Source organism: Prionailurus viverrinus, chromosome B3 (genome assembly GCF_022837055.1).
Source record: "Prionailurus viverrinus isolate Anna chromosome B3, UM_Priviv_1.0, whole genome shotgun sequence".
In the NCBI taxonomy this organism is placed as follows: Eukaryota; Metazoa; Chordata; class Mammalia; order Carnivora; family Felidae; genus Prionailurus; species Prionailurus viverrinus.
The window spans coordinates 48863797-48891745 of NC_062566.1; the positions used below are offsets into that span (position 1 = coordinate 48863797).

Genomic DNA, 27949 nt, shown 5'->3' on the forward strand with positions numbered 1-27949 from the left:
AGTGAGTAGGCCCAGCTGACATCTAGAAAATAAACATTTGTTGAATGTATGCATAAATTAGCCAAAATCCCTGCCCCAAGGGGCTGATAATCTAGTAGGAAAGGTATGACACATGTAAGAGTGTTTTTTTTTTAAACCTTGGTCCTGCTGGACCTGCCAGATGGGGAGGGAATACACAGTACTTGAAGATTGTTCACAAGAACTGCCAAAGCATATTAGGTAAAACAATGGGCAGATTAATTTTGTTGAAGATTATGTTCATAATACATAACATACATACATAAACATGATCATAATGTTTAAGTTATAGTTATGCTGAGTGAAAGGAGCCAGACCAAAAAAAAGGTACATGTTGTATGATTCCATTATATAAAACCATGGAATATGCAAACGAATCTATAGTTACAAACTGCGGAGGAAACTTGAGGGGTAATGAGTATGTTCACTGGCTTGTCATAGTGATTTCGTAAGTGCATACATATGTCAACACTTGCCAAAATGTACATTTAAATATGTGTAGGTTATTGTATGTCAATTATTCCTCAATAAAGCTGTTTTTAAAAAAGAGGTGTGATAAAATCAGGTAATAGAGGATCAGATGGACCAATTTTTTCCTCGGGAGAAGAATCATGTGTGAAAAACAACTTAGTAAACTATCGCTAATTGTCAAACCTTGGCTGGTGTGTTAGCAAAGGAAAAGAAAAGGCAAAGAGGTATTAGACCCAGGAGCAACCTGCAGTCTTTGGTTAAGGCACGTGCTGTATGAGTTGTCTGTGGGCGACATCTCCGGAGGGAAAGGATGCAGCCCACAGTTAAATCTGGGAGAATTTTTTCTGGCAGAAACAGGGTAAATTGGAGAGAGAATATGATTTGGGGTGTGATGATTTGGCATTTTGGACGAGGAGAGTAAGGCCCCCGTCTAACGCACAGGGAAGGGGCTCGGAAACGCAGCAGAGCACAGGCAGTGGCCAAGCCCTGTTAGCGCAGGGGCGGGGCGGGGCGGGGGGGGGGGGGGGGGGGGGAGCCCAGGCCCCGCCAGCGGTGATGAGACCACGCCGCAACTCCAGGCAGGATCCCGGAGGCCCAGAACCTTAATCCTCCACTATTGCTTCCTTCAGCTCCATCCCGGGAGGGGACACAGATGTTTGTGCGAGTCCCGCCCAAGTACACACTGGAGACCCTGGGAAAACAGCCGACCCTTCCCGGGAAACCCACAGCGCTGGAGCTCGAAGCTCCCGTGCCCGGCGCGTGCGCGCGGCGCGCAGGGAGGCAGTCTGGAAGTGAGGGAGCGCGCGCCCTTCACGTGACCCAGCCCGCGGGCGGCGACGCACACGACGCGCCCCTCACGTGGTCTGTCTTCAGCCCCGTCGCCGGCGGAGGCGGGCGCGGGCGCGTCCCTGTGGCCAGTCCCCCGGAGGAGTTGGTCGCACAATTATGAAAGACTCAGCTTCTGCTGCTAGTGCCGGAGCTGAGTTAGTTCTGAGAAGGTTTCCCTGGGCTGTCCTTGTCCGGCGGCCTCTGCTGCCGCCTCCAGAGACGCTTCCCGATAGATGGCTACAGGCCGCGGAGGAGGAGGAGGTGGAGTTGCTGCCCTTCCGGAGTCCGCCCCGTGAGGAGAATGGTACTGGACCCACGCAGGCCGCGGCGGGGGAATAGTCCTGGGGGTTGCGGAAGGGAGGGGGGGGGACCCGACCGGCCAGTGTGTGTCCGGGGCCATGCTGCCTGGGGCGAAGGAACTCCTAGTTGCCTTCCGGACTTGCCCCGGCGGGACGGGAGTGCAGTTCGTTCGGGGGTGAGGGGCAGGAAGCAGGTAGCAAATCTCGCCCGACGGCTCGCCGCGGGAATCCCCACAGCAGAGCCCTGGCTCCGACCAGGGACCGCTCGAGGCGGCAGAAGCGCGAGCCAGGGAGTACCTGGATGAGCAGAGCGGCCGCAGCGCGCCAGACGCAGGGCTCAACCTCCGCATCTCCTGGGAGCGCCTTCCTCCTGGCGCCAGTTGCTAGCAGATAAGGGAGCCAAATGCTCTGCTAAAGTTCTGCTTGGAAAGGGAAGGAGGGCTGGGAGGGAACAAAAAAGGGATAGAGGACGCGGGATTGGAACTGTGCCTTGTTTGCTGCGCAGTAGATACTCCACAGGTACGTTTCCCTTTTGGAGCCAAAGAGGAGGGGTTTGACGGTATTGACGGTGGACCTGGTTTGCAGTTTTCTTTAGCAAGAATTAAACATTTTTATTGGGGGCGCTGCTGGAGGTATCGAGGCGATGTGTTGTCTGGATTTATATCTAACAACCCCATCTGTTGCTCTAGAGAAGGGTTAGTTGTGTTTTAAACCTACGGTGCAGAGTGGCGAGAGGGATGCGGTGCATTGCAGCTTTCGTTAGCCTGTTGTTGTTGTTGTTGTTGTTGTTGTTGTTGTTGTTAAGGCCAGGGATCAAATTTGAAGATTTTTTACAAAGAAAGTAATTTACAGGGACTTGACGAGCGAGGTGTTTTTCTGGTCAGTACTTGAACTTGTTGGTTTCGTGCAAACAACTCTCCCTCTGCTGGAGTCTGGCAGGTTTACTTTTCAGCAGAAGTTAATTTAGGTGCCATACAAAAGTGAAACCACGAATATAGTTATACTTTGAATAAATAATGCACCTTACACTGTTTTCCACCTTCTTTGGTAATGTAAAGTCAATAAAAACTTCGTTTTACTTTTTTTCCTAATTTTAAAAGAAGGGTTTAAGTTTCTTTACTGATGCCAGATATTTTAACTTGTTACTTACATGGATTTTTAAGAGAATATGTTTTGGGGTGGGGGTTGAATGAAAGTTCCTTTTGTATGAAAAAAAGCAAACCATTAGTTCTGAATCTTCGGTGATGTGTCTAGTTTTTCTTTTTATGGTAAACAGTATAAATTTGAACATTATCATTTCAGTATCTTAAAAAACATTTAGATACCTTAGAAAATGGAAATTAAGATGATTCATCACCTTCAAAGGCATTGTTTCCTAATATTTTATTAATACAACCAGACACCTTTGTTTCTAATGACTTTCTAGTGAAAATTTATAATTTCTTAGTCTTACCTTAGATGCTCTTTTCAAACTCAGCCTCTTAATGTCTTGTTTGCATGCTTTGAAACCCAGCTTCCAAAAATTAAGATGTGGTCTGAGTTTCTCCTTTTCCTGCTCTCTTTCCATTTATGTCCAGTCTTTTTATAGCAGATGTGCTCCCCCAGACGGTATGTTGGTATACATAAGTTGTGCACCATCCTTGGCACATAACGTGAACTCAGTGTTGGTTGTACATGCTAACATTCCTGTTGATTTTACAGAGAGAAATTCTCACTTTAAAAATTTGAAATTTAGGATCTGATTTTAGTTTTTACATGCTTGAGTCCTGACTGCTACTGAGTTCTGGAATTTTTTTTTTTTTTTAATTTCCAATTAAATTATAGTGAAAACTGAAAACTGAGGTTGTCCAATAATAATCTGTTGAGCCCCCTCAAATTTTAGGTCAGCACTGTGACCTGAAAATTCACTTTAGTATCTTGTATCTACACTGTATAATTCTTACTGTAAATTCTTATTTAAAAAAATTTTTTTTAACCTTTATTTATTTTTGAGACAGAGAGAGGCAGAGCATGAACGGGGGAGGGGCAGAGAGAGGGAGACACAGAATCTGAAACAGGCTCCAGGCTCTGAGCAGTCAGCACAGAGCCCGACGCGGGGCTCAAACCCACAGATGGCAAGATCACGACCTGAGCTGAAGTCGGACGCCCAACCGACTGAGCCACCAAGGTGCCCCTGTAAATTCTTATTTAAAGCATTTGCTTCTTTCTGGTAATCAGTTTCTTCTTTGACACTAAAAGAAAGCATACAAAATTTTTCTGCATTTTAAAAAGCTTTAAAACTAATCAGCTAACCATAAAATAATATAAAACAAAATACCAAGAAACACAAGTTAAAAAACTGGAGTGGAATCAAATTTTGTACAAAATTATCTACCGTGGCTATTGGAAATAATTTGTTTTATTCATTTGGTAATCGCTTATTTAGTGGTTAATATATTCCAAGCACTGTCATAGGCACTGGAGCGGCAAATATGTGCTAGACAAGTTTTCCACTTTCAAACAGCTTACATTCTAGTTATTTATAAAAGATCTAGTTGTCAGTGGAAGGTGCATACATCATAAACAGTGTCTACTGTATTGCACACACTGTGATACCTTAATAGTTTTGAAGGCAGTACAGATAGGCAAAAACCAGGAGGATAGTGTGATACCATTGCATAGATTTCTTTGAAAATACGGGGTAATCAAGGAGAGAAAGGAAAGTCTGGGTGGGTTTGCCCAAAAGCTGATAGTACTAGAGCCTTGTAGAGGCAGTAGGAATTGGAATTAAACTGGAGATAGAAGGGGCATTGAATTGGTGGTTTTAGTCCAAGGGAATTGAGGGTTAGAGGGAAGAAAATCCTTAGTTTATTCAGGGAACTACTGTACAAATACTTTATGTAGATATGAATGAGTGGAGTATGGGATGATATGGGATGCTGGTGGGAGTATTCTAGAGACAGACAAGGACCAGATTTCTGAGGGCAATGTATGTCATGTGAAGAAGTTTGGATTTCATGCTGGAGATGTATGGGATCCACTTAAGGAAACAATATGGAAGATGAATGGTGTGTGTTTAAGTTGAAAAGAGAGACCCATGAGGAGGCAATAGCAAGACTCCGACCAAATGTCAATGGTTTGAAATGAAGTAGTAGAAGATGGAACAGATTGAGATGTTTAGGAGATAGAATATTCAGAACTTGGTTACTTTGCGGAGTAAAGTATGTGTGTATTGGCAAATGTCAGTAATAAGAACGCGACATAAAATGAAAATGTGTTATAATTGAAGTCATTACTTAAAATATGCAAATTAATACTTAAAGGCAGTACTTAAAATGTACACTTTTGGTTTTGATTTTTAAAATTTTTTTTTTTCAACGTTTTTTATTTATTTTTGGGACAGAGAGAGACAGAGCATGAACGAGGGAGGGGCAGAGAGAGAGGGAGACACAGAATCGGAAACAGGCTCCAGGCTCCGAGCCATCAACCCAGAGCCCGACGCGGGGCTCGAACTCATGGACCGCGAGATCGTGACCTGGCTGAAGTCGGACGCTTAACCGACTGCGCCACCCAGGCGCCCCTGGTTTTGATTTTTAAATAAAAGTCTGTTGACGCACAAGCACTTGCAAAAGTTTGAGAGTTCCACCAATCAGATATTTTTGGTCTAGTGCTCTGATATTCTCTCTCTCTTTAACATTATAATATGGGACATTTCACACATACAGAAATATAATAGGAAAATCAATCACCATATATTTATGACCAGTTTTGACAGTTTGAAATGTGTATTTTGTTTCCTCTATTATCACTCCCATTCCCCCTTAAATAGGATGACTTAAAAGCAAATCTTGGACATATCTATAAAAGCTTCATTCTGTGTATCTCTAAAAAGATAAGGACTCTTAATACATCCATAGTACTATTAACACACCTGGAAAATGAGTAATTCTTTAATATAATTAAATATTCAGCTTATTTCCCTGATTGGTTCATGTTTTTCTTCAGTTGGCTTGTTTAATTCAGAATCCAAAGAATTCCATATAGCATTTGGTTGATAAATAAGTCTTTCAGTCTCTAGTAACCCCTCCCTTTTTTTTTTTTTTTGGTCTTATCACTTACCATTTATTTAATAAGAAAAATCCAGATCATTTGTCCTGTAGAATTTCCCACAGCTTGGATTTTGTTCGATACATCCATACAGTGTGATGTAACTTGTTTCTCTATTTCCTGTGCTTAATCTAAAGACTTGATCAGATTGTGGTATGATATTTTGGCAAGAGTACTTCACAGGTCGTGCTATGTATCTTGTATTGCATCACATTAACAAGCACATGCTTTCTGATTGTTTTTCTTTTTTCTTTTCTTTTTTCTTTTTCTTTTCTTTCTCTTGTTAGGATTGATCAGTGGGTTTGGTGGTGTTAGCTGCCTGATCAGTTGTGAATTTCTTGGTTAGACACTTATATAGTTTTAGTAGTAGCCATTGATGATTATTGCTATTGATCTGTTATTTCTTTCTAGGTTTTTCTTTTTTCTTATTTTTTGTAGTAACCTTTCAGTATATGATTAAATTTTAGTTTCTTTTCTTTCTTTCTTTCTTTCTTTCTTTCTTTCTTTCTTTCTTTCTTTCTCTTCCTTTCCTTCTTCTTTCTGACTTCCTTCCTTCCTTTCACAACTGCTTCTTAAATGCTTGCTTTAAATTTGGTGCCTGGAGGTACCCAAATTCAGAGTAGTTGAGATTAGTTTAGAATGAGCATTATTTGGCTATCTGTAGGGATATTAACCGAGTCACTTAACGTGTGTTAATATAAAATAACTTAGATATATGTCGTTTTTATTTTTTTTAAGTTTACTTATTTATTTTGAGAAAGAGCAAGCAAGGGAGGGTTAGAGAGAGAGGAAGAGAGAGAATCCCAAGCAGGCTGCATGCTCAGCCTGGAGCCCAACGCAGGGCATGATCTCACTATGGCACGATCACGACCTGAGCCACCATCAAGAGTTGGGACGCTTTTGATGTATGGTGGTAGGCAGTTTTTTTGAAGTTGGTAGACTTGGCTCTTCACATAAGCATCTCTGCCAAATCATACTCTTTGAGGAGCACTGCTGTTACCCTCTCTGTCTGTAAAAAGCAGATGATAATCTTTACTTGATATCAGGAGAATACTAGGATTAAAGTTTGTGAGACACGATTTGTCCCTCTTTGCATCATGAAAAAATGTTACTAACTTAACACCTCAACTACCTAGCTACCAGACTGCTGGAAACCACTACTTTTAGAAACTCAGCTCCTCATGGAAAGAAAACACTTTTGAGCCACATCATTATTAGGAATATAGCAACCTGAGCCCAGAGTTCACTGATTGAAAAATATGTGCAAAGTGAAAGTTAGTAGGCTTAGTTACCTATTTTCCTCTGACAATTTGGTAGTATGCTGGGAATGAATAGAAGGAAAGTTATCTGAGAAGCCGACTATTACTGTAAGGAGATTGGATAAACATTAACTAGACTAGAAATATAGGTCTATAAATTACCCTTGGGTATATAAACCAGTGGTCTTCCTTGTCTTTAAGAGTATAATTTACAATACCTAATACCCAGAAGGTACTCTTGATTTAGAAACGTGTGTAACAGGCTTTAGACCGATTTTCATAATATTAGCTAACATGTAGTAGCATTTAGCTGTGGTCATTGTTCTAAATGTTTTACATATATTATTGCATATTATTACTCTCAAAAAAAATTCTTGAAGTAGGCACTTTCTCTCCATTATTTATGGAAGGAACAGAGAGGCAAAATCACTCAACCAAAGGTCATTAGGCCAGTAAGTGGTACAGCAGATAATTGACTCACCATATTATGCACTTGGAGAAGGACCTTGATACTCAGAGACATGTATATTTGTGAGATCTAAGATGGCAGGTGTTATGTTAAGTAAAAAGTTAAGGTCATTTTTTTTAATATTAAAAAAAATTTTGTTTAAGTTTATTTATTTTGAGAGAGAAAACGCACGAGCAGGGTAGGGACAGAGAGAGAGGGAGAGAAAGAGAGAATCCCAAGCAGGCTCTGCACTGTCATTGCAGAGCCTGATGTGGGGCTTGAACTCACAAACCATGAGACCATGATCTAAGTGGAAATCAGGAGTTGGATGCTTAACTGACTGAGTCACCCAGGTACTTCAAAAGTTAAGGTCATGAAGAATGTGTTACCTTAAAATTTATTTACCATATTTTTTCTTCATATGCTGTAAAACTTAGAATTTTCTTAATACCAAATTTCTATGTAATATCCTTAAGATAAATTATTCAGAATTCAGTTGTATGCATCGTATACATTGTATACATTGTCAAAGTGCAGAGATTTACTAGTCAGAAGGAATCCTTAGTAGATTGGAAATTCATTAAGTAGATTTCTGTGATGGGTAGAACTCTTTCATAAAAACTGTGAAAATCTAACATAAGTGTATTAACAAATACTCAGATAGAGAATAGATTGGTAGGGTTTACTCACAATATGAAGGCTGGAGTTTTGTAATAGAGAATGTCCTAATGTTTTCTTTAGATTTGTCTTTTTCAGATTAACTTTTGTGGCATCATCTGAAAGTATATCAGTGGTCATTGAATTAGATTAATGTGATGGATCCATTTAATTCAACAGATTCTGTTGCTTTGGGAAAAATATTAGGTAACAAGGAGACAGGAATAAAAGTGAAGAATTTAAATTGTACTGTTTGATTACAGGTACATAATATTTTTAAATAAATGTATATCATTTGAATTCTTTGGTAATTGTTTTTTGTTGTGGAATTCAGATCGATAAAAGTGTGATCATAATGTAATAGCAGTCTATGTACTTACCGCCCAGCTTGAGAAATAAAATATTGGAGGTAAAATTGAAACTTCCAAGTACTTCATCAAAATCCCATTCCACTTTCCACTTCTGCAGACATAACTGTCTCCTGTTGTTCCTTTGCTTGCTTTTTGTAGTTGTAAATATATATTATATATCTTATATATGTTGTATATATGTAGTATTGTCTATGTATTATAGAATTATAACACATAGTAGTTCCTGGTAGTTTTATATATATGGAATTACGTACATCTTTTCATGGACTTTTTAAAAAAATTTTTTTTAACATTTATTTAGAGCATGAGCAGGGGAAGGGGACAGAGACACACACAGAGAATCTGAGGCAGCCTTCAGGCTCTGAGCTGTTAGCACAGAGCCCACTGTGGGACTCGAACTCACGAACTGCAAGACCATGACCTGAGCTGAAGTTGGACGCTCAACTGACTGAGCCACCCAGGTGCCCCTTTATGGACTTTAAAAAAAATTTTTTTTTAAGTCTGTATTTATTTTTGAGAGAAAGAGAGAAACAGTGTGTGAGCAGGGGAGGGGCAGAGAGAGAGGGACACACAGAATCTGAAGCAGGCTCCAGGCTTTGAGCTGACAGCACAAAGCCTGATGCGGGGCTTGAACCCACAGACAGTGAGATCATGACCTGAGCCGAAGTCGGAGGCCCAGCCAACTGAGCTACCCAGGTGCCCCATGGAATTTGTTGGTTTTTTAAATCAACATTAGGTTTTGGAGGTTTATTCATATTAATAATACAGGTAAGGTCTAGGTCACCACTTTCATTTTGTTTTTATTTACTTTTTTTTTTATCTTTGTTCTCATTCAAAGTTAACATTACTACTATGTAAGATATCCTCCCCGTGCATGCTCAGAGCAGCTTTTTAGTTCACCTCTTTTAACTGCTGTTTACTATTCCATTATAGAATATACTATCCATTTTACTGTTGTTTGGCATTTGGGTTATTTCCTTTTTTTTTTTTTTTTTTTTTTTTACAAATAATGGTGCATGTATGTATCATCTAATGTACAAGTGTGAGAATTTTTCTAAGATGCATATATCTAGAAGTAGAATTGGTAAATCGTAGGGTGGGTGCATTTTCAACTTTAGAGATAATTGCCAAAGTGTTGACCAAAGTAGTTGTGTGGTTTATACTCCCTATAAAGTATATGAGAATTTCCATTTCTGCCAACATCTTTGCCACACTTCATTGATTAGGTTCTTTTATTTTGCCAGACTCATGAATGTGAAGTAGTTCCTCATTGTTTTAATTTGCATGTTACTGATTACTAATACTGAGTATTATTTCAGGTTATGAGTTTTTGACTATGGTTTCCTTGTCTCTGATGAATTGCCTATTTATAGTCTTTGCTCATTTTTCTATTGGATTATTTTTTTCTTATTTACTTGTAGAAGTTCTTTATGTATTCTGCATATTTTTGGGTGGTACTTTATGGCTACAAATATCTTTTCTAGCCTGTAGAAAAGGCTAGTAGAGTAAAAATTTCTTAACTTTTTACTTGGTTAATGGTAAGCTATTTACTTATTTTAGGTTGTTGATGTACATTTTTTTTAATGTTTATATTTAAAAAAAATTTTACCGTTTATTCATTTTTTTTTTTGAGGGAGTGAGTGGGGGAGGGGCAGTGAGAGAGGGAGACATAGAATCAGAATCTGAAGCAGGCTCCAGGCTCAGAGCTGTCAGCACAGAGCCCAATGCAGAGCTTGAAGTCACAGACCACAATATCATGACCTGAGCCGAAGTCAGATGCCCAACCGACTGAGCCGCCCAGGCGACCCAGATGTTTATTATTTTTGAGAGAGAGAGAGAGATGGGGGGACCAAGCACAATGGTGAAGGGACACAGAGAGAGGGAGACAGAGAATCTGAAGCAGTCTGAAGCAGGCTCCAGGCTCTGAGCCGTCAGCACAGAGCCTGATGTTGGCTTGAACCCACCAACCACAAGACCATGACCTAACCTGGAGTCAGATGCTCAACTGACTGAGCCACCCAGGTGCCCTGATGTACTTTGGTTTTTAATGTTAGTGTTATAATTTATCTGTATTTTCTCCTTTTTTTAAAAAAAAAAGTTTATTTAAATAATTTCTGCACTCAATGGGGGGCTCAAACTCACAACTCTGAGACCAAGAGTCTCATGCTCTTCCAACTGAGCCAGCCAGGTGCCCCTATCAGTATTTTCTTTATAGCATGTGCCTTTTATTTTCCTGAGGTTATAAAGTTGTTCTATTTTTTTTTTTTTTTTGGTAGAAATTTTAAAGTTTTGCTTTTCACATTTTGACTTTAATCCATGTAGTATTCATTTTTGGATTTAGTGTGATAGTTCATGTACACAGAATAAATCATATCTTCTCCTAATTCATATTGTTCTCTCCATCATACAACAAAAGTTTCCTTCAAGGTAAGTTTTTGTTTCCAAGCAACTTGTTCCATTGTTCTGTTTGTCTGTTCCTGTGTCGGTATATTTATTTTGTTTTTTTAGCACTCTTAGGTATCTAGGTAAAATAACTTGGCATAAACAATTAAAAATTTGAGGGCACCTGGGTGGCTCAGTTGGTTGAGCATCCAGCTCTTGCTTTCAGCTCAGGTCATGAACCCAGGGTTGTGGGATTGAGCCCCATGTCAGGCTCTGTGCTGAGTGTGGAGCCTGGTTGAGATTTTCTCTGCTCCCTCTCCCTCTGCCCTTCTTCCCCATTTGTGCTCTCTCTCTCTCTCTCTTTAAAAAAAAATAACAAAAAATTAAAAGTTTTTTTGGCCAACATGCTTATTTTTTTTTTAAGTTCATGGGGTGGGGGGGTGGTGGCCGAAAGAAAGTAAGAGAGAGAGAATCCCAGGCAGGCTCCTCACACTGTCAGTGCAAAGCCCCATATGGGCTCAAACCCACAAACCATGAGATTATGTCCTGAGCTGAAGTTCGATGCTTAACCAACTGAGCCATCCAGGTGGCCCTTGGCCAACATGCTTATTATCTTTTTTATCTTGATGAGTTTCGATCCCTTTTCATTTTATTAATAATTCTTTATATTAAAATGAATTACTCTAGGTAAGACTCTTTCTAGAATACATAAGGAAAAAATTACTACTCTTTGAGCTAGATTCAGGTTGGCCACATTTTAGACTCAATTGTGCCTTGTCTTCATTTATTTAGTACCGTAGACTCCCAAGATATAGTGTGATGGCAACTGCTCACAGTTCTTCATCAAACATTTTCTGTTCCATAAGTCTAGGGTAATATTGGACTGTTAAACAACCAGAGTAGCAATCTCCATGAGGTCAGCAGGAAAGCAAAACAGAAAATAAGGTTGGATATAATAAGACTCTCTTTACAAACATAGTTATAGTCAGAATTTGATTCAGTTTAATTTTTTTAATATATAAAACTTCACCAACTGTTTGTTATTCCACAGAGACTTTTCAGTAGTGTCTTTAAGATCCTCTCAGAGAATTCACATCTGAATTACCAGTGATACCTAATTATTAGTGAATTAGTTAAGTAGTTGGCAGCCAATTAAGAATAAGAGCAGAACTCCAGAGTAATGGCCTTTAAGAATGCCAGAAGGTCAAATGAGTTGGGCTCTAGATAGAGGGAGAAAGATAGAGGAAGTCAGAGTGCCAGCCTATTTCAACATTTTGCTTTAGGCTAGCCTTAATTTTTCTTTGTCACTGTCTGTGCCATTGTTGGCAGGCATATTGACCTGTGTACAAATGTTTCACATAACTCAGAATTTCTAGGTCTGTAACGTCATTTAATTTTTAAGTATATGCATTTTATTAGTATGTAAACCCCTTTTTAATTTTTTTTTTGAGTGTGGGTCACATTTTCCTGTTTCTTCTTAAGTCTCGTCACTTTGAATTGTGTAATAGACACTGTGAATGTTACCTTTTAGACTCTGAGTTCTGTTATACCCCTTCTGAAGACTTGATTCTTTTTAAAGTAGTTGTTATGAACAGTGTTTGTGCCACTCTCCCCTAAATTCTTTGTTAAAGCCCTAACCTCCAGTGTGATGGCATTTGGACATGGGGTCTTTGGGAGGTTATTAGGGTTAGATGAGGTCATGAGGGTAAGGCCCTTATAAGAAGAGACACCAGAGAGCTTGCCCTGTACCATGTGAAGACACAGTGAGAAGATAGCTGTCTGCAGCCCAAGGAGAGAGTCTTTATCAGACATGAACCCTGTTGGAACCTTGATTGATGTTGGATTACAGTTTCTATAACTGTGATAGTGTGAATTTTGGTTGCTTAAGCCACCTAGCTTATGGTATTTGTTATGGCACTCAGAATAGATTAAGATAGTAGTTGATTTACTTGACTGTACTCAGATTCCATACTCTGTCTCATTGTGGGCAGCCAAAGTGTCCGTTCAGTTCTTTTATTCTTAATTGGGCTGCTTGGAGTCTGTACTGTGTATACATTTTTCATGGGTCGGCCATAGGTTGGGGCACCCTTTATGTGACTTTTTCCTTTGAAGGACTTTTCCCATCGCTTTCCAACTGCTTTTGTCACCTTGAACTTGATGTTTTGTTTTTTTAAGCCAGTAAGACTCTGGGATTTCCATTGGAGTTTTAGATGTTCAGTAGGTATGGAATGGGGCCTGTTACAGAAAAGCCTTAAAAACTGGGAAACTCATTCAGTGCTGTCCTTTCATTTTTAATAGACTCCATTCATTTTCTGCCTGCTTTTGGGTCTTTAGTATGTAAACTAGTTGTTTGTTTGTTTGTTTGCTTGTTTTTGTTTTTATTTTGTCCAAAGTTTATGGCTGTTATTTGTGGGAGGGTTAGTCTGCTAGAGCTAACATAGCTAGCAGCTCCTTTTTAATATTAATATATAGAATCATAGAGTGTATTTAGTTTTAAAAGTAGATTGATTTCCAGTTGTTACCTTGAAGTAGAAAAAAGCAGTCTTTAATTTTTTCCCCCAATTTTTACCATTAGCATGTAGGCGGGAAGGAGATATGCTGGTACTAATTTATGGAGACAGTGGATGAGGTTAGAGGGTTTATTTATAATGTATGTGCCCCTTATTGCTGGTAGACAGGAAGAATTTATAACTTAAAGAATTTTGAAGCATTGTTGAGATTTGACAGTGTGTTAGGCATTCTGCTGAAACGCCTCGCGTGGATCATTTTGTTTTATCTTCAGAGCAACATTATAAGATAGGTATTGTTATTAGGTCACAACGTCAGAAACTTGCCTAAGGTTGCATGGATAGTAAACAACAAAGCTATAATTCTAACTCCAGTTACTCAGACTCCAGAATTTCTGCTCTTTCACTACTGAATATCACGAAGTGATTTTTAAGTTAATTTCTAGTGATTATAGTTAGTTTTTACTTTACCTAAAACATTTAAGTTTAGGAATTTTCTGGTTTGTGTTCATAGTGTGCCACCTCTTGGTAAAATTCAGTAATGCAGCCCAGCAAAACAAGGAGAAGAGAAGTATAAAAATAGAAATTAATATATGTTTAAAATCCATGCACATTTCATTGGGTATGTGATGGCAGGGAAGAAACTCAGAATTCCAAAACTTGCATAAACCTATCGTTGGGAGGGGTTTATAACCATCACCTGGGGGTATGTGACTCTCAGGTGTCTGAGGCCAGTCCCTAATGTAATAAATGAGGGCCATGCACAGGAATGCTTTGTGTGGAGAGCATATGTTTACATTTGACAGCTACACAAAGTGAGAAGACCGCAAGCCCTTGAAATAAAATTGGTGAATATTAAAGTTAGGGGAAGCTATAAGAGATAGTCTTGAAACATACTAATGTCATTGATGTCCCTACAGACACAAAATTTGGTCAAAATTTGTGAGCATCAAGAGTGACACGATTTAAGTTACTTAGCAAACAGTTTCATTAAAGTTTTAGATGGATATGCCAATTAGAAACTACTGTGGAAAGTTTGAGGTTTTGAAAGGATAGCACTGGCTGTTTATTTATTTATTTATTTATTTTTATTTCAGAGAGAGAAAGAGTGTGTGCATGAGTGGGGGAGAGGGAGAGAGAGAATCTTAAACAGATTCCATGTTGAGTGTGGAGCCGACGTGGGGCTCGATCCCCATGTCCCTGGGATGACCTGAGCCCAAATCAAGAGTGGTCTTTCAACCAACTGAGCTACCCAGGCGCCCCTGGCTATTTGTTTAGAAAAAGAATGATAAAATGAAACTAATTTGTGAGCAAGATTTGTGTTATGTCCTAAAATTCAGTAGCACTCCTATTTTGAGTAGTTAGAAAATGAATACTAAAAGTGGCTGAAGTGTCTTAGGTTGATGGTGATTGGAAAAGACCATTATTTCTGGAAAAAAACTAGTATATCTACTCAAAGTACTAGATTTTTTTGCCCAGTGATGTTTAGGTTTTATTGTTTTATATATATACAATTTGTATATGATTTATTGTATTTTTTATTTATTTCATTTATTTTATTTATATAGGACTTATATATGATTTATATATATTTATAGATGACACAACATCTATAAATATATGATTATTTTAAGTGTTTTTCTTTTGAAATTCCTACAGGAAAAATAACTTTGTTAATGAACATTTAAAATTCTTCAGTCCCACCTTTTTTCCCCCCCCCCCCCATTGAAAAGCAACTCTTAATATGAGGATCTATTGGGATTGTAGAACTGGGTAGAAGGGATATTAATGTCCAAGAAACAGTGTAGGAGAATAATTTGAAGGGCTTGGCACATGCTTTTTGGATTGAATGGACTCAGTAGGAACGTGTAAGTCCATATTTTTGTGGGATTCAGAGTATGGCTTGGTATACTATGCCACGTGGGCCAAATGTGGCCAAGGCCTGTTTTGTATGGCTTTGAGGTAAGAATGGTTCTTACATTAAAAAAAATTTTTTTTTAATGTTTATTTTTGAGAGACAGAGTGCAAGTGGGGCAGAGAGAGAGGGAGACACAGAATCTGAAGCTGGCTCCAGGCTCTGAGCTATAAGCACCAAGCCTGACACGGGGCTTAAACTTGTGAATGGTGAGATCATGACCTGAGCCCAAGTCAGATGCTTAACTGACTGAGCCACCCAGGGGCCCCAGTTTTTACATTTTTTAAAGTTTAAAAAACAAAACAATATATGACAGAGACAGTATGTGGTCTAAAAGCCTAAAACATTTACCATCACTATTTGCTGATTCCCCATTTAGAGTATAGCCATACTTCTCTAAGTCTGAAATTGAAGGAACATCAGTTTAAGAGAAGAGGTGTTCATTAGGGGCCCAGTAAGTTGCACACGTTTGTTGAAAAATAATGGTAGAAGTGAATTTGAAGAAAAGATGGGAAACCAGGACTATATTAATAATCATTCTGTAGTTTTGTTAAAAAAGGCATCGTGCAGGGAAGCCTAGATGGCTCATCAGTTAAGCGTCCAACTTCACCTCAGGTCAAGATCTTGAGGTTTGTGAGTTCCAGCCCCGCTTAGGGCTCTCTGCTTACAGCCTGGAGCCTGGAGCCTGCTTTGGATTCTGTGTCTTCTTCTCTCTCTCTGCCCCTCCCCCACTAGTGGTCTCTCTCTCTCTCTCTCTCTCTCTCTCTCTCAAAAATAAACATTAAAAAAATTAAAAACAAAAACAGAAGGCATCATGCTAAAGTAAAGGATTTGGAAATTGTCTCTTGTATCCATTCCTTTACTAGTCCAGAACCCCATTGCCCCTCCCACAAATACTGGTGGCTCTGGTTTACTTTTATTTGTCTCCCTAATTAATTAATCTTCCTATCCAGAGCTCTGATCATTTCTTAATGTTAAATTCTACTTGGGATTCCTTATTTTCCATATAGAACCATCTCTTAAATAAAAATGTGAAATATTTTTATTAACATTTAGTTAGGAAGGCATAGCTATGAAAAGTATATACCTGTGACTCATTTTTGTGAGTATTTCAATGGGTACATACCCAAAGTTTTGCAAACCAGCATTTAGACTTAACTGGGCCATTAGTTCATTGCTGTAGAGCAGTCCAAATTGTTGGAATCTGCCCCTATCACAACCCTGTTTGAATAACTATAGCTGAAGTTGCTTTAGGCAGGCTAGGAACAGAATAGGGGGAAAGCTAATACTGGTTAGCAGTAGTTAGTAATTGACAATACCTTTTGGGAGAAGTATGTTAGCCCTTCTGTTCTTCACCCCCCCCCCCCCCCCCCCGCCTCCATGTTCAGAAAATTACCCTTGATCTTAGTCAAAGGGCCAAGAAGCAATCCTGTTCAGAAAATTATACACAAAATGATCACCTAGGCATTCCCCTTTTAAAGTAATTAATGTATTTTTACTCAGTGGCTTATTTAAAGCATATCATCAAGTGATCTTGAAATGCTTATCTTAAATTTCTCTTGAAAAGTCAGTAGAGGTTTTGGAGTCAGGGCAAACAATTAGCTGTGTGACTCTGGGCAGTTTCTTAACTTCTGTGTCTAACTAGTTTGTGCATCTATAATGAGGGAATACTAATAACACCCAATTCATAGGATTACTGTGAGAATAGGATGAGTTAACGCATATAAAACATTTAGAACAGTGCCTGAAAAACGCACTATCTAACTAATTAAAGTTACCTCTTGTTATATGCACTTTGGGCAAAGGGTTTACAAAAGATACAATGTCAACTGTGTTTTTAGGCAACATTTTTTATGTGACATATGGGTAAATTTATATGAATTGGGAAACCAAAAATATTGGCTAATAGAGAAGTAAGTCATAGCTTTGGGTTTCCCTTTGTTCAGTGACTCCTGTACTGGGCATTTCCTTTGTGGGGGACCTTGTCATCCATGAAGCTGTTAACAAGAGATACTGGCTTTTGAGGTTTATGAGGCAAGGGCAGATCCTGTACCTGCTCATTGTGTATCTTGTCACCTTGCACTTAAGCTGTCTGTTGCATGTTTGATCCAGAGACTCCCACCAAACAAGAATAGTTGATGCTGCCTTGTTGGTAGTCTGTGACTCCAGTCTTTTTTTTTTTTTTTTTTTAAGTTTATTTATTTTGAGTGTGAGAGAGCATGAGTGGGGGAGGGGCAGCGAGAGAGGGAGAGAGATTCCCAAGCAGGCTCCATACTGTCAGTGTGGAGCTCCATGTGGGTCTTGAACTCACAAACTGTGAGATCATGACCTGAGCTGAAGTCACATGCTCAACCGACTGAGCCACCCAGGCACACCCCCCCCCCCTTTTTTTAATGTTCACTTATTTGGAGAGCAAGTGAGCGCTCATGTGTGAGTGGGAGAAGGGCAGAAGGAGAGAACCCTAAGCAGACCCTGGGCTTATGCAGTACTTAACTTGGGACTTGATCTCACTACCATGACATCATGAACTGAGCCGAAATCAAGAGTCCATCGCTTAACACCCTGAGCCACCCAGGCGCCCCACCCCAATCTATTTTTATAAGAGGCCATGCCAAATGTAGCTATGGGATTATGAGAGTCTTTGGGGGGGTGGTGTCTTTATTTCTGGTTGAGCCTAGAAAGACCCCTGCCCCCATGGGTTTGTACTCCTTTGATCTTCATTTGTTATACAAAGCAAATTGTAAACACCACTGTCAGGGATGCCTGGCTGGCTCAGTCAGAAACGCATGTGACTCTTGATCTGGAGTTTGTGAATTGGAGCCCCATGTTGGGTATAGAGATTACTAAAAACAAAGCAAAACACAGCAAAACAACCACTTTGTATTTGAAAACATATGGCTTGAGGTGTTTTATAAACTTGTAACTGTAATAGAAGATCATTGCTGGAATATTTTACCTCTAACTTATTCTGAATTTATTGTCTTTTAATAACTTTTTTCTTTATCTTCATATTGGGTTTTCAGAATCTGCAAATCGTTTTTCATCAGTTTTGGGAAATTCTTATCATTTCTTTAAACATTGCCTTTGCCCATTCTTTCCCTTTTCTCCTTCTGGAACTCTGATTAAACATACATTTGTTCTCTTCATTCTGTTTTTATATGTTTCTTAACCCTCCCCTGCCTTTCAAGTAGCTTTATTGTGGTATAATGCATAAGGGCAAAAAAATTTGCCCTCTGTAAGTATACAAGTTTGATGGCTTTTAGTAAATTTAGTTTTATAACCACCACAATACAGTTTTAGTACACTTCTCTCCTCTCCCAAAGTTTCCTAGTATGTGTTTGCAGTTTATCACCCCTCTTACTCTTAGCCCCAGGCATTTACTAAACTTAACAGTTCCTATGTTTTTGTCTTTTTCTAGAAATTTCATGCAAATGCAGTTACATAATCATGTGCCTTTTTTCACTTAGTGTAATGTTTTTGAGGTGTAGCAATGTTGCATGTTATCCTTAGCTTGTCCCTCTTACTAAGTAGTATACTATTATATGGATATTTTATTTCGTTGCCTGTTAAGAATATTGCTTCTGTGAACATTCAGATACAAGTCTGTGTGTGGACATGTTTTTCTTGGAAAGATACTTCAGAGTGGAATTGCTGGGTGATAGTAAGTTTATGTTTAAAATGACCAAACTTTCCCATATTATCTGTATCTGAATTATATTAATAAGTGAACAAGCAATAAGCGTATAGCAATAAGTACAATCACTAACCTGCCTTTTCTTTTTTTACAAACCGTTTCCAATTTGTCTAAGAGATGCAAACTTTATATATATTTTTAATGTTTATTTTTGAGAGGGGCAGGGGAGGTGCAGAGAGTAAGGGAGACACAGAGTCCAAAGCAGGCTCCAGACTCTGAGCTGTCAGCAGAGCCCGACGTGGGGCTCGAACTCACGAGCCATGATCATGACCTGAGCCTGTCAGATGCTTAACCAGCTGAGCCACCCAGGCGCCCCTAAGAGATGCAGACTTTAAATAAGCAAATCACAATGTAATTTCAGCACTACTCCTGAATCCTGTGTTTCTTAATAATAGCATAATGAAAATTTCATGAGTTTTAAGCAGCAGGTTAAGTTGGTTTTGGTAGAAGTTCAGCCTCACATCATCATATGTTAGAGTAGCACTACCAAATATTTTTTTTAAGTTACAAGCAGAAATTCCATGAAATGTCTTGTCTTTTCAGTTACATGTGCTCTGCCTTAGTTTCAGTGTATGGTTGTGGAGTGGGAGAAAGGTCTAGATTAGGAATAATATACTAGTAGTTTAAACTGACATGGTCAGATCTTTTGGTTCTCAGGACAGTGCTTTAAATGTGATCCTGGGGATGATGGCCCTATTACTCTGTAGTTCCATAAGACTGTGAGGGATGGTGTTGGAAATTGCATTTTTAAATAGTGTAAGCCTCACTGAGAAAGTGACATTTGCTCAAATACTTGAAGGAGGTGATAGAATCAAAGTAATGAAGCAGGATGCAGAGATGCAAAGCACTAGGACCTTAAAGGCTAATGTAAGGACTTTGGCTTTTATAACACTCTTGAGTAAGACGTGAAGGCATTGGAGAGTCTTGAGAGAGAAGTGACATAATGACATATTTTTAAAAGATTATCTCTCTTGAGGAATAGACTGTAAAGTAGCAAGGGTGATAGAGTGATTTCTGTTAAGCCAGGCAAAAGGTGGTAATGGCTTGGATCAGAATAGTAGCAGTGAAGATGTGAGAAGTGGCTGGATTCTGGATGTGTTTTGAAGGCAACCTGACAGATTTTGCTCATGGGGTTTTATAGGGGAAGTAGATAAAGAGGAAATCAAGAATGTCACTGAGATTTTTGCCTTAAAAAATAGAACTGGAAGAAAAGAGTTGCCATTTACTGAGATGGGGAAGACTAAGAAATAAGTGTTTCAATGAAAGGTGAGTTCAGTTTAGGCCGTCTTGTGTGTTTGTTTGTTTGTTTATTTTGAGAGAGCATGCACACAGGGGAGGGCCAGAGACAGAGGTAGAGAGAGAATGCCCAGCAAGTTCCATGCTATCAGCACAGAGCCCGACACGGGGCTTGATCTCATGAACCATGAGATCATGACCTGAGCTGAAACCAAGAGACGGACACTTACCCAACTCAACCACCCAGATACCCCATCTTAAGTTTGAGATGCCTCTTGGACATCAGAGTAAAGCTGTTGAGTAGGCAGTTGAATATATGAGCATGGAGTTTAGGGAAGGAGCTAGTGTAGAAATATAAATTTGGGAGTCATCTAGTTATTGATAATAAACTGGATGTGAGTGAATATAATTGGGAAAAAGAACTCCAAAGATTGGGGAGATAAAGGGAGGAATCAGCAAAGGAGGTAGAAGGAGTGAGCAGTGAAGAGAAGAAAACCAAACTAACTCATGAAGATGTTTTAAGTAGGTGAGAATGATCAGCTTTGTTAAATGCTGCTGATATATCAGTGAAGATGAGTCCTGAAAATTGATTTTTGGATTTAGAGAAAGAATGGTTGGCTTGAAAGTCTGACTGGAGTGGGGTTTAGAAAGCATGGGAGGAAAAGAAAAGAGGGAAAAACTTTTACCTGTGATCTGTACTGTAGGTGGAGGCAGAAATATGGAGTGTTAACTTGAGGAGAAGGTGGGGTCAAACAAAAGTTTGTTGTGTTTGTTTTTTAAAATGAGAGTTGGTAGCGTGTTGCATGTTGATGGGAATGAGTTAATAAAGGACAAAAAAAAAATTAATTGTAGAGAGTGACCTTTACTTCGTGAGGTGTGTGGGACCTAGGATGCAAGAGGAGTGGTTGGACTTAAATAGAAGTAAACATAGTCACAGGAAGGAAAGCAGAATATATGGGCTCATTAGTGGCTAGATGTGATGGAAGTTGTACATGTTCTTGTTGCTTAAATTTGCTCAGTTAAATGGGAAGTGAGGTCATCTTTTGAGATTAAGAATGGGAAAGGAGGGTTAGAGGTTTGAGGAAAGAAGGAAATACTGTGAAATCATACAGGAGAATGAGAAAATGGACCAGAGAAATATTGTGCGATTATTGGGCATCATTAAGGAGCATTTGAGGTTTGTGGTCAGAGTTGTTTTTTTTTTTTAGCGTTTATTTATTATTGAGAGACAGACACAGAGCATGAGCAGGGGAGGGGTAGAGAGAGGGGAAGACACAGAATCTGAAGTAGGCTCCAGGCTCTGAGCTGTCAGCACAGAGCCCGACGCGGGGCTCGAACTCATGAACTGTGAGATCATGACCTGAGCCGAAGTCAGTTGCCTAACCAACTGAGACACCCAGGTGCCCCTGTGGTCAGGGTTTTGTTTTTTTTTTTTTTTTTTTTTTTTTTTTTTTTTTTAATTTTTTTTTTCAACGTTTATTTATTTTTGGGACAGAGAGAGACAGAGCATGAACGGGGGAGGGGCAGAGAGAGAGGGAGACACAGAATCGGAAACAGGCTCCAGGCTCTGAGCCATCAGCCCAGAGCCCGATGCGGGGCTCGAACTCACGGACCGCGAGATCGTGACCTGGCTGAAGTCGGACGCTTAACCGACTGCGCCACCCAGGCGCCCCATGGTCAGGGTTTTAAAGTGAAACTAGAGGTCATTGTTTTGTTTTTGTCTAGTTCTATTATGGAATAGTTATGGAGTAGTTAGGGAATGGTGGAGGGATTATGCTGAGTTTTAGAATGTAAGATATTTTGCTGATTCAGTGCCCTGACTTCTAGCGGTCATCCTGTGTTTTATTATAACCAGGAGATTATGGTATAATTTGCTCCTACCTACGTGAGTATATTTAAATAAAGAACCCTTGACCTAGGAGATGGACATTTTGGATGGAGAGACAGAATTTTGGTACCAGAATTAGCATTGGGGGACAGACTAAGTTTTATCGTTACAGTACCTGAAGGATTTGAGAGGAACCTGCAAAACTTCACCCATCATAATTTTGTCTTATGTTTCTTCTCCTAGAGGTTTCCTTTTAGAACATGGGCTCTTCCTTTTTGGACTGTCCTGTTAATACTAATATATTACATGGAGGATGGAACCAATGGTCTTTAATCTATTATAATGTATAGAGTTTTGTCTGTCCCAGTACATAATGCCTCATCCTTTTGTAATCAGTCACCAGTAGCAGGATAAGGATCCAGAGTCTAAGAGTCTAAGGATCCAGGGAGAAGCTTAAGTAGTGATATAAAAAATCAATTTAAAAAAATCGTTTAGGGGTGTGTGGGTGGCTTAATTGGTCAAGCATCTGACTCTTGATTTAGGCTCAGGTCATGATCTCATGGTTTGTGGGATTGAGCCTCGCATTGGGCTCCACGCTGTATGTGGAGTCTGCTTAACATACTGTCTTTCTTTCCCTCTGCCCCTCTCCCCCACTCATACTCCCTCTTTCTCCAAAATAAAATATCTTTTAAATTTTAAAAATTATTTCAAATTTTACAGTAATTGATGGAATTTTTTAATCTTCCACTGTGATCCTAAAATTTGTCTTATTTTCCCTGTTAAATTTTCACTTTATATATTTTGAGACTATTGATTTGGTTACTCAGATTTAAGATTGTTACAGCAATCTGGTGAATCAGACATCTGTAATCATGTAATAACTTGCCCTATCTCTATTGAAGCTTAGTCTCTATTTTTCCTGATATTTTTCTTTTAGGATTTGTTTGATATCGTTTTCTGACGGTCACTTTTAATTGGCTTTTAAATGATCCATTTCCCAGGATCATACTGCCCCCTCTTGAGGTTTTTGGCCCATAGTGGGAATCTCAAACTTGATTTTCCTCCTCACATTATATGAAGCAATAGTATCTTCACAGCATGTTGATTTAGTAATCCAAATAACAATGGACTTGAATGGACTCATTCTGATATTTTAGGTATGCTATCTTCAGTAAGCCTTTACTATATACTTAACGGTAAATATTTACTGGATTGGGAAAAAAATTAAATAGTATGGAATTATTTGTTTTTATGTATTTATCATTACATTATTTTACTGTAGTATTGGTGGGTTAATTTATAAACCATCTTTTAAAACTTTTTGTTTCAGTCCCAGAAATCCTGGATAGAAAGCACTTTGACGAAGAGGGAATGTGTATATATTATACCAAGTTCCAAAGACCCTCACAGGTAAGCATACCTTTGTTTCTTGGGTTCTTCTAGAAATTTAGATGTAAATTATATTGGAGTTTATTTATTAAAAACCAAATTATTATTATTTTTAATGCTTATTTATTTTTGAGAGAGAGACAGCGTGAGCAGGGGTGGGGCAGAGAGAGAGGGGGAGACACAGAATCAGAAGTAGGCTCCAGGCTCTGAGCTGTCAGTACAGATAAAAGCCAAAATTAGTAAAATAGTTATAATTATTGTTAACTTTTGTGCATGCTGTTAATTATTTAAGATTGAGAGAAGGAGATATCCTTAGCACAATATCAGTATTCTGGAGTTCTTATTTTTTGTATTTTTGAGAGATAGAGAGGGGGCTAGTGAGCAAGGGGCAGAGGATCCCATGAGGGGCAGAGAGAGACACAGAGAACTGGGGCTCAGCCAAAGCGGGGCTCATGTTTTACCCAAAGCAGGGCTTGTGCTCACCCAGTGCAGGGCTCAAGCTCACCTGATGTGTGCAACTCTAACTCACAAACGATGAGATCCTGACCTGAGCTGAAGTCACATGTTTCACAACTGAGCCACACAGGCACCCTGGAGTTCTTAATGATGTTTACTTCCTCAGAGTATTCCCCCATCCCTATACTCCCCCAGATCATACTAGTATGTTACAAAGATAGGGCAATTAAGACTCATTTTTAACTGATTCACCGATAATGAGAACTTAAAAATGTGTATGTATTTATTAAACATCTTTTGAGTACCCAACACTATGGTTCATGCTAAAGAAACCAATGCAAACCTAATAGTTGCTGTATTTGTTTGCCAAAATGTAGATAGAACTCAGCATCTCCTAGAAAACCTGTTGTCAGAGGTTATAGGCATCTCTAATTGACTTTTTGGTCTTTAAAATGGTTTTGGTAATAGAAAAATTTTAAAGTAAAGGTGCTAGTTAAAATTCAAGAAAAAGTTGACCTATTGAGGTATTTACTGAAGTAACATTTTTCATGATTTTTTTTTTGAGGCATAAAAATAGAAAAAAGTTTAAAAGGGCAAATCAAAGATAGAGTTATTTCCTGTCATGCAGAGAGGTTCCTAGCATACAGAGAACCTCTCTTTACAGGCACTTAGGAAAAATTAGTTGAGAAAGAATTTTGAATCTTCTTACCTTTCTCATCTCCTGCCAAATCTTCTTCTCTGCTCAGTTAACTTGTCTGCAACTTTTACTTCCATTTGATATATGACTCTTATCAAAACATAGCCAAATTCAGAACTATAATAAATCAACCTAAAATTTATATGAAACCACAGAAGACCCTATATAGCCAAAGCAATCTTGAGAAAGAAGAACAAAGCTGAAGGTTAGCACAATCCCAGATTTCAAGATATACTACAAAACTATAGTAATCAAGTCAGTATGGTACTGGCACAAAAATAGAGGTTAATGGAATAGGATAGAGAGCCCGGAAATAACCCATGCTTATATGGTCAATTAATCTGTGAGAAAGATAGCAAAAATATACAGTGGGGAAAAAAGCCATTTCTTCATCAAATAGTGTTGAGAAAAATGGACAGCTACATGCAAAGAATAAAACTGGACTGCTTTCTTATACCATAAACAAAAATAAACTCAAAATGGATTAAAGACTTAAATGTGAGACCTGAAATCATTAAACTCCTAGAAGAAAATAAGTAATCTCTTGTATATATGCCTTAGCAACATTTTTATGGAAATGTCTCCTCAAGCAAGGGAAACAAAAGCAGTAATAAGCTATTAGGATTATACAAAAATGAAAGGCTTTTCCACATCAAAGGAAGCCATTAATAAAACAAAAGGCAACTTACTGAGTGGGAGAAGATATTTGCAAATGATATATCTGGTAAGAGGTTAGTGTCCTAAATGTATAAAGAACGTCTATAACTCAACAGCAAAAAAAAATGGTCTGATTAAAATTAGGCAGAAGACCCAAATAGACATTGTCTCAGAGAAGACACACAGATGGCCAACAGATACATGAAAAGATGCTCAACGTCACTAATCATCAGGGAAATGAAAATCAAAGCCTCAATGGAAAGAAAAAAAAAATCAATGAGCTATCCTCATCTCCTACTAGTCAGAATGGCTAGTATCAGAATGACAAAAAATAAAAAGTGGTGGCAAAGATGTGGAGAAAAGGGAACCATTTTGCACTATTTGTGGGAATGTAATTTGATACAGTGACCATGAAAGTGTGGTGGTCCTCAAAAATTAAAAATAGGAATACCATTTGATCAGGAATTCCACTACTTAGTACCCAAAGAAAACAAAAACACTGATTAAAAAAGATATATGCACTCCTGTATTTCTTGCAGCCTTATTTACAGTAGCCCAGCTGTGGAAGCATCATAAGTGTTCATCAATAGATAAATAAAGAAGATACTGTGTGGGTGTGTGGGTGTGTGGTGTGTGTATACACATACAGTGGAATATTACTTAGTCATAAAGAAGAATGGAATCTTGCTATTTGTAACAACATGGATAGACCTTGAGGGTATTATGCTAAGAGAAATAAGTAAGGCAGAGAAAGACAAATACCATATGATTTTACTCATATATGGACTCTGAAAACCAGAACAGATAAAAATAGACTTATAAATACAGAGAACAAATTGGTAGTTTCTAGAGTAGATGGGGTGGAGGGTGAGGGGTGTGGTGGGGAGATGCATGAAATAAATGAATAAAATGAATAAGTCACAGAGATAAAAAAAAAAGTACAGCATAAGGAGTATAGTCAGTAATATTATAATAATGGGACAATTTACTGTGGTATGCATTTTCAGTATAGTTGGTCACTATGTTGTATACCTGAAACTTATATAACAGTGGTATGTCAACTATATATCAGTAATAAAACTTTTTAGAAAAATAGGGAAATGGGTAATTTTTTATTAACTGGTGTATTTTAAATTATAGCATCTGTCACTGTTATTGTTCATAGTGGGTATTTAGTAAATATTTGTTGAATGGAATTTCTAAACCTTCTGTTTGTTACATTTCATAAACCTGCTGTTTGAATTCAACATTTCTCTTTGACAGTGAGAAAACTCTATTTTGAATATATGTCTCTCTTAAACAAGTATCTGTTAGAAGAGCCATGTACATGATAAATTTTGAAAACTTTTGAGAATCAGAAAGTTGGTTCAGTACTCAGAGTTTCAGTATGTCAAGGCAGTCATTATTAATAACATTTTGGTGCATTTACTTTTAATATTTCTTCAGTAGGTTTTGTTTTAAAATACTGATACATTTAGTCTGTAAAATACTGTATATGCTCTTTAACAAAATGTTATAGTAATATATTTTTTGATATTGCAGATATTTTATAAGAATGGTAATACTAATATTCTGTTAGTGTATATGCCATAATTCGCATACCTGTTCCACTGTTGGGCAGATTTGGGTGGTTTTCAATTCTTAGCCATTATAAAGTAAAATTAGGCCATAATGAAGACCTTAGAGGATAAAACTTTTTTTGTATTTAAGGTTTTTTTTTTTAATTTCTTTTCTTACCACAAATCAGTCAGAATAAACAGGTTTTGTCAATTTTATTTTCCTTTAACTTTTTTAAATCTTTATTTATTTTTGAGAGAGAGACAGAGTGTGAGCAGGGGAGGAGCAGAGAGAGAGGGAGGCACAGAATCCAAAGCAGGCTCCAGGTCCCAAGCTATCAGCACAGAGCCCGAAGTGGGGCTTGAACTCACAAACCGTGAGATCATGACCTGAGCCAAAGTCAGACGCTCAACTGACTGAGCCACCCAGGCACCCCTGTATTTAAGGTTTTTTCCCCCTCTTAGGGTATGTAATGCCAAAAGACTTTCTAAAAGGATTAAAGCAATATATATTATTACCAGTAGTGACAAGAATGCTTACTTTATTAAATATTGATTAGAGTAACATTTTTCATTATCTTCAAGAAAAAGTGTTAAGTAGAAAATAGTGTATATTTTAAATTTGCATTTATTTGATTTTTGAGAAAACATTTTTTATCTTTTTATATTCAATTTTTTGTGGGTTCTGTAAATGTCTTTTAGATAATTAAAACATTATTATTTTTTTCTTTTTTGAGAGAGAGAGAGTATATGCATATGTGCAGGGTAAGGGCAAAGAGAGAGGGGGAGAGAGAATTGCTGACACAGGGCTCTATTTTCATGACCATGAGATCACAACCTGTGCCGAAATCAAGAGTTGGATGCTTAACTGACTAAGCCACTCAGGCACCCCAAAACAGATCATCTTAATGTCTCTTTCAGTCATTATTTTTTGGATCAATTTGAATTTCTTTCTAATTATTATAGATGTTTTGTTACAATGTAATACTACATTTCTTAACCAGAGAGCAGAAGTGACATTTCCCAGGTCACATGACTAATAATTCATAAAGGTGGGATTAGAATTTAGATCTCCTTAGTTCAGTGTGTCATTTCAAAGTAAGACATTGTTCTTTCTTTGGGAGGAAATTATGTTTCTATTAAACAAGTAGATTATATTATTAATATGGAGTTTATTTCCTATAAATTCATTAAT

General features: G+C 38.3%; 1 protein-coding gene across 2 annotated transcripts in view; it reads left to right on the top strand.

Annotated features, from left to right (window-relative positions):
• Window positions 1–1494: 1494 nt before the first annotated feature.
• TRPM7 (transient receptor potential cation channel subfamily M member 7) overlaps window positions 1495–27949 on the top strand; it is a 123084-nt gene continuing 96629 nt past the window's right edge. For both annotated transcript variants that reach the window (XM_047862335.1, XM_047862336.1), the window contains exons 1-2: window positions 1495–1621; window positions 23330–23409. In XM_047862335.1, coding sequence (XP_047718291.1) covers window positions 1619–1621; window positions 23330–23409 — 83 coding nt within the window. In that variant the 5' untranslated portion in view covers window positions 1495–1618. The remainder of the gene's footprint in view (window positions 1622–23329; window positions 23410–27949) is intronic.